This window comes from Xenopus laevis, chromosome 9_10S (assembly GCF_017654675.1).
Source record: "Xenopus laevis strain J_2021 chromosome 9_10S, Xenopus_laevis_v10.1, whole genome shotgun sequence".
Taxonomy (NCBI): Eukaryota; Metazoa; Chordata; class Amphibia; order Anura; family Pipidae; genus Xenopus; species Xenopus laevis.
In genome coordinates, this window is record NC_054388.1 from 110,679,752 (window position 1) to 110,687,063 (window position 7,312).

General features: G+C 39.2%; 1 protein-coding gene across 1 annotated transcript; it reads left to right on the forward strand.

The window, feature by feature from the left end:
* Window positions 1-2,392: 2,392 nt before the first annotated feature.
* On the forward strand, window positions 2,393-6,977 carry LOC121398801. Its single transcript, XM_041578115.1, has 4 exons — window positions 2,393-2,773; window positions 4,634-4,760; window positions 5,328-5,401; window positions 6,679-6,977. The coding sequence occupies exons 1-4, from the start codon at window positions 2,458-2,460 to the stop codon at window positions 6,975-6,977; spliced, it is 816 nt and encodes a 271-aa protein (XP_041434049.1). The 5' UTR covers window positions 2,393-2,457.
* Window positions 6,978-7,312: the final 335 nt, after the last annotated feature.

The following is a 7,312-nucleotide window of genomic DNA, read 5'->3' on the forward strand; positions in this document are numbered from 1 at the left end:
GCAGTTATCGATGAATTCTTTTGTCTCTTTCTTCTCCCCTTCAGCATGACTTTGGTCACCTGGCGACTAATCACCTCATCTTTGCGGCGGCCAATCTCCCGAAACGCCTTCCCTGACTCTGTGCCGGCTAAAATGAAAAAACGCTGGTGCTAATCACACGCAGCGATTGTGTTTTTTCATTTTAGCCGGCGACCAAATCTCCCCAAAATGCCCAGCGTGGCCCTACCCTGATGTTAAATATGTATTTCTGTAATATGAGAGTAAGTGGGGATGTTAAGTGGGTAATGTGTGTGCTCTCATACAGATCCCATACTGGTCTGATACTGATAGAGTGTCACATGACATGATCTTTGTCTGCTAATACAGAAGTGTTAATAAAGTTATGCCTTCTTGAAGCAAGAGAAGCAAGAGAAGGATGGTGTCTGTGTGCAGTTTCTCGTCTGTCTAAAGAAAGCTGCAGGCTCACGTGAGATTGAGCTACTGGTTATCCCATCCTCTTGAGAAGAATGGCAACATATGACCAGACATCTTCTCGATACCCATCAATTCTCACCCAGTTCCTGGATAGCATAAACCTTTATAAGAATTTTAATTCATAAGTATTTACATAGAGAATTCACTTGACACTTGTTCAAGTTTTCAAATTAATTTCACTGGTGTACAGTTGAACTGAGTATGGGGTCACACAGCTTTTTTTTTAGTTTTGAGCACCATCCACTGGCCTCTTTTTTTATTTCAGTCAAATACAGCATTATATAACTATATGTCTTTCATTTATATTGTGTACGTTTTTTGTAGGTGTGGGACATTATAGGGCTTGTTTACAACCACTGTCAAAGTGGCAGTCATCCAACAAGGAATGCAGATGTGAGCATGAGTGGACACCATTCATTAAAAGTACTTGTGCCTCCCAATAGTTTCACTCTGTGGTAGGTGCTTCTGTCCTTATACATGTTCCAGAATTGCATATTCTGTTAGTGTGTCTGTTGACACAAGGGAAACCCAGAGCTACTGCCACCTTGCACCTAAAGAATTGTGCACAGGCATCAATGTTGAAAATTATGCAACCCTGATTCTGAAAAATGTTAGCACATTGCGACATATGAAATTTTAGCATTTTTGCATCATCGTCATTTATTTATATAGCGCAGACAAGATACGCAGTGCTTTACCTTATTTATAAAAAACGGAATAAGTGGTGGATAACAAACAAGGGTTTACAGAGTACAATAGGATTAGAGTGCCCAACAAATTAGAGTTTACAAACTAAAGGTTAGGGTTCAATTGAGACATAAGGATTTTAGAACAATTTTTAGATTTATGATACAGCAATGATTGATTAATTAAGGTACATTGAATAAGCTTCTTTAAACAGGTGGGTCTTTAAGGAGCGTTTGAAAGTTTGGGAAGAAGGAGAAAGTCTAACAGCTCAAGGCAGAAGGTTCCAGAGAAAAGCAGAAGCCCTAGAGAAGTCTTATAGACGGGAATGGGCAGAAGTGATCAGAGGGAAGCGAGGCGAAGATCAGAAGCAGAGTGAAGGTTTAGTGAAGGAGAGTATTTGGAGATTAGAGATGAAATATAGGGAGGGCTTCATTGTTGAGGGACTTGAATGTGAGTGTAAGTAATTTGAATTTGATTCTAGAAGAGATTGGGAGCCAGTGAAGGGACATACATATGGGAGCAGCTGATGTTGAGCGGTGAGATAGATGAATGAGTCTAGCGGTCGCATTTAGAATAGATTGGAGTTGTGAAAGGTGACTTGTTGGAATACCTGTGAGGAGTAAGTTGCAGTAATTAAGGCAGGAGAGGATAAGAGAAGAGATATGGTTGCATTCAGGCAATGTTGTGCAGTTGAATACGACAAGATTTTGCAAGTGTTTTAATGTGTGTTGAAAAAGACAGATGCGAGTCTGTCATACAAAACTTCTACTTACAGACACATTTAAGCTATGGAAAAATACTGCATTCTGGAATAAAAAAATTATAAATTGCACCCAAAATTGCACTTTGTCCATTGAACTTGTGGTCATAATTGACCCTCTATGATAATTAATATTCTGCTGCATTGTGACTTCCATAAACCAATCCGAAAACTAGTAGTTTTATCTTTTATCTAAATTATGAGCAACTGTTTATAGCAATAAACATGAGAAATTGCTATGAACTAGGTGAACATCAAAGACCAAAACTCATTTTTAAATAACGAACACAAATCCGTAGGCAGTGCTATTTTTTTCTCTTAGTTTAAAGGACTTGGGCATTTTCCATATATTCTTCTGTGAAAATAAAAGTCCCACCTCCCTTCTTGAATGAGTTTTCTATAAAACTGTTTGTGTTAAGCAGTCAGGGCTAAGTTCAGTCAAACGAGTATTTCAAACAAGGAAATTGAGGGAGTAATAAAAGTGAAAGAGGACAAAGAGCAGGAGAATTGACTGAGAGTCAGAAAGTAGATCAGCAATGGATGAAAGTAAGCTCAGAAAATGTGTTCAGAAATTCAAGCTAAAAGACTGTAATAGGGGGGATCACAGCTACAAGAGGATCCTCCTACAGCTGTTTGGATACACAGGACATGGCAAGTCTGCCTTTATCAACTCCTGTAAATATGCGATTGATGGAGGAAAATATAAGATATATGCTAGAGCAGAAGTAAATGATGGCTGTGTCACAAGGGAGAGAAGAACTTATCAACTGACCCCCACAATCACCATTGTGGACAACAAAGGCTGTACAAAACTGGACCATATGGAAATGCTGGAGATCTATGCTCAGCTGGGTGAGTGAGGTTCTGCAAATATTATTTACAAATATGTATGTATGTATAATTTTATTTATAAAGCAACGTAAGGAAGCACAGTACTGTCTTACAATATATGAAAGTACACACAGGGAGTAACATAAAACATGCAATAAATATATATAAATACACAGAGCTTAAGCGCCATGTGGTAGAAGAGATAGTAGAAAGGAGGTCTCTGCCCCGTAGAGATTACAATCTAAGTGGGTAAATAACATACAGGCACAATTTGGAGGGGACAAGTGCACAAGGTAAAGGCACCAGGTCTAGACTACTATTCTAGTGCTCCAAAAGGTACAATCTGAGTTTCTTCTTGAAGAGATTGACAGAGCACAACATATAGAGGGATTGAGGGATGGAATTCCAGAGGGAAGGAGCAGCAAGATAGAAAGGTTTAAGATGAAAATGGTAGTGGATGTAGATGGTGTGAAGAGAGGTGACTCTGAGAAGAGCAGAGAAGATGACCAGAATCATATAGTTAGACAAGAGAAGAAATGTAGTGAGGAGCATGAGAGTGAAGGGCTTTGAATGTTAGTAGAAGGGTTTTATATGTTATCCTTTGCTTAACAGGTGGCCATGCTAAAGATTTTATCTAGTGATGGGCAAATTTCTCCCGTTACGCTTCGCAAAATTCATGAAACAGCTAAAAATTCTCGAAAAACCGTGAAATTGGAAAGTTCTCAAAAAATTGTGCTATTCGAACATTTGCACTACAAAATCATGCAATTTCTAAAGCTTTCACGAAAAAAAACGTGAAAATCGCAAGTTTTCACAAATAAATCATGAAAATCGGAAATTGACGTTGGTGAATTTTCACCAGGAATTTTCACAGGAGATTCGCGAATTTATTTGTGGCAGCGAAACCTGGAAATTCAGTGCGAATTCATGCCAGACAAATTTTTTTGCCCATCACTATTTCTGGGGTTTAACAGGTTCCCTCTTAAGAGAAAGGAGGAGGCTCCTAGCAGCAGAGTTTAAGACTCTGAATGGTCAAAGATGAACCCCAGGAAGCTTGCTGAATTACCATGGGTAGTGATGGGCGAATTTATTCGCCAGGCGCGAATTCGCGGCGAATTTGCGCGATTCGCGTCAGGCGAATAAATTCGCGAAACGCCCGCGAAAATTCGCAGAAAAAATTCGCCCGCGTCAAAAAATTTTTTTTTAGAAAAAACGGGCGCCGGCGTCAAAAACAGTCGCGAAATTAGCGAATTTTTCGGCGAAGCGAAACGGCGCAGATTCGCCCATCACTAACCATGGGTAATGGTCAGGCCATCAATAGTAATGGTGAAAGGAAGAGAAGGTCTACTGTATGTTTGGAGGGGAAACCATGATCTCAGTTTAAGCCAGGTTGAGTTTGAGGTGTCTCTAGGTGGCAGGAGATAGCTAGGAAGCAGGTAGTGATCTGGGTCTGGACCTCAGTGGTTAGTGAGGGTGTCTAAACATTTCTGGATGTCATCAGCGTATAGGTGATATTTAAGGCCAAATGAATATGTATGGTTTTCTAAACAGCAGAGAAACAACTATAGAACCCTCATGCACATTTGCCTTACTTGAGAGATGGTAACACAGGCACTTCTCCTACATACTGTATCATCTATCTATCTATCTATCTATCTATCTGTCTGTCTGTCTGTCTGTCTGTCTGTCTGTCTGTCTGTCTGTCTGTCTATCCAACGATCCATATCTATCTGTCTATCTATCTATCTATCTATCTATCTATCTATCTATCGTCTATCTATCTATCTATCTATCTATCTATCTATCTATCATCTATCTACTATCTATCTATCTATCTATCTATCTATCTATCATCAATCTATTATAATGATTCCCCCACAGGTAATTTCCTTCCCGTTAATGAGAAGGTTGAAAGTAAAGAGAACTACAAGGATTACGCTTCCAGACTGGAAGACTCTGAGCTGCATCCAAATGACACAGATATTGTAGTTCCAATATTTGTTTACAGGTAAATGACTCTTTTTCTGATATTTTAAAATCCATAGGATAATGACAGAAGGAGTAGAAATAATGACTGCTATTACACTTTGGGCCCCAACCTTCTCCATCCAAAGCATCTGCATCTACAAGAGGGTCTGGCCTTTGCTGGCAAATTGTTAAGATCTCAGACAATATTCACTGTTGCCATATAAAGTCCATGAAGAATAATGCAATTGTATGACCATTTTGCAATAATATTAATGGCAAGTACCCCAACCCAAGTCTTGAATAAAACTATAGAAGTTAGAGACATGTAGCAACTAATTTTTAGCTCAGAATGGGCAGGCTGATCTAGGGACCTCAGATGAGCCTATAGACAAAAATAATGTATTCTTAACTATTACAACATGGCCAATCCACGTATTATACACAAATGGGATAATGGATATGTAACAGAGGTGGGGGTTTTTCCAAAATTTAAATGGGGTCCCTTAATAGTTAAACATTGTAAGAAGCAGAACTGGCATGGAGGTGCCACAAAGCCGACCTCATATGAATCTCAAACAGTTCAAACACTTTTTTAATCTTGTTTCAGTGCCCAGAAGGGATTATTGGACCAGGAGAAGCCCGCCTTAAAATCGTTCCTTCAAACCTGCAGAGAAATAACAGGTAGAATAATGTTTTTTGAGCTATCGTTGATCATTTAATGTCCCATCAGATAAAGCAAAAAGTGCAGCTACAATTTCAGGGGGTGTTGAATGATCCGGTGTGCAAAAAAGAATATCCTCTATTCCCTCACTTATTTTTGAATGTGGCTATTGGTGCATTAAGCACTGAGGAGAACAAGAGCTCCTATTTGCCACCCATTGACTTCCCATTATGAAGACAGTGCTGCAAACACAGCCAACCTATAGCTACAGTTGTTTTAACCACCAACAAATCTATGGTTCTTGTTATTTCTTAAGCTAAACAGGACAAAGAGCGAAATAAAAACAATTTTATATTTGGTTCTTGCGAGGCAGAAAATTGAATTCCCAGAGCACCGACAATGCCCCTACACAATACACGAACAGGAGGACGGCACTCCTTATAGACTCCTGCTAACAAAACAGTCACAACAAAGGGCTAGTAGGTGTCACTGTGCACAAGAGTTGTACTGTGTACATAGTACTTTCTAGACTGCTTTAAAGTATTAGAGTTGAAGTGTAATGGTAAATCCAAAGAACAATTTGTAGCAGCTTTGAGAAAGCTGCTTGTTATCTGTGAGTTTGGGATCTAACAGATGAAATGCTAAGAGACCAAATAGTGGAAGAAACAAACTCACCTCTCATTAGAGAGAGACTGCTCCTAGAGCAGGATTTAACCCTTGCAAAGGCTATTGCAGTTGCTAGCCAAATTGAAACAGCAGTGGCAGAGGCTAAAACTCTCAGTCAGGGAACTGCTGGGAATGTACAGACTGTGAATTCAGCACTGTGGCCTAATAATGCACAGTCACAGGCAAAATATAGTGCTAAGGAAAGGGATTCACCTACACAGCAAAAGGCAGGGATTATATACTGGTAATCAAATTGTCTGCCTCTCTAGGATCAAATATGGTATACATTGGGTTTCCCTGTTTAATAACAAAAACCTTAATTTTTTAGGATTAAAACAAATGTTGCTACCCCCATGAATATAAAGCTGGCTGTGTTTTCAGTGTATTCAATGGGGCAAGTGGGGGATGGCACTCTTGCACCCTTTAAAAGTATTGCATTTCTGCCTAGGGGAAAAGTAAATGGTCCTTCAGGTGTGACATTGCCACAATATGAACACAATTCAGAGCCACTTTATTACAGAACTGCTAGAACTAAGTTCAGCCCAATCCCTACTGATTAAACTCCTCTTCAATAAAGGTTTATGTTGATCTCTTTAATACATTTAACCTTTGTTTTTCTCTTGTGTGGAAGGCATTGTCCCCATTGTTGTCCTCACTTTTACAAGAGAGTTTGACAAGGAGATGATAAAGAACTGGGAACAAACGTTTGTACAATTGGGAGCAGAGTCAGTGCTGGAGGTAGAGAATTACTCTGAGAAGGATCCCACCAAGGAGAGACTTTTAAGTTTCCTCAAAATTATCCACTTGGCTTTGGAAAATGTCCAATTCTGTATGGAGAGACCCAAGGAACCAAAAAAAGAACGGATAAAGAACAAGAAAATTCTACTTAAATTAGCAAATGAATATTATACAACAAGCAACATGGGATAAACGAAGATACTCAAGAAAAGAGATGTAACGTACTGTGCAAGATATGTTATAATGTGTTTTGCCTTGGCAGTAGATTCCAAGCCATGTAAACCCAACTCATTTCCTTTAATAAATCACCCTTATCTAATTCATGCACTGAAGTCATCCATACCTCCCAAGTTTCAGTTTTATGCAGGACAGTCCCGATTTTGAATGCCCAGCCCGAAGTCCCGGGTTTCTTACTGAAATGTCGAGACTTTCTTTTTGATCTCCTGCACTGACGCCAGAAAAAGATACAAAGTTTTTGAAACTTAATTAGACTAATAGGCTTTTTAGCAAACATCCCAGAATAGAGT

What these genes read in the sequence shown, in the direction of transcription:
- LOC121398801 (XM_041578115.1), top strand. Translation starts at nt 2,458, where the DNA reads ATGGATGAAAGTAAGCTCAGAAAATGTGTTCAGAAATTCAAGCTAAAA. An exon ending in GTTCCAATATTTGTTTACAG is followed by an intron (nt 4,761 to 5,327) that starts GTAAATGACTCT and finishes ATCTTGTTTCAG; the next exon opens with TGCCCAGAAGGGATTATTGG. An exon ending in AACCTGCAGAGAAATAACAG is followed by an intron (nt 5,402 to 6,678) that starts GTAGAATAATGT and finishes CTTGTGTGGAAG; the next exon opens with GCATTGTCCCCATTGTTGTC.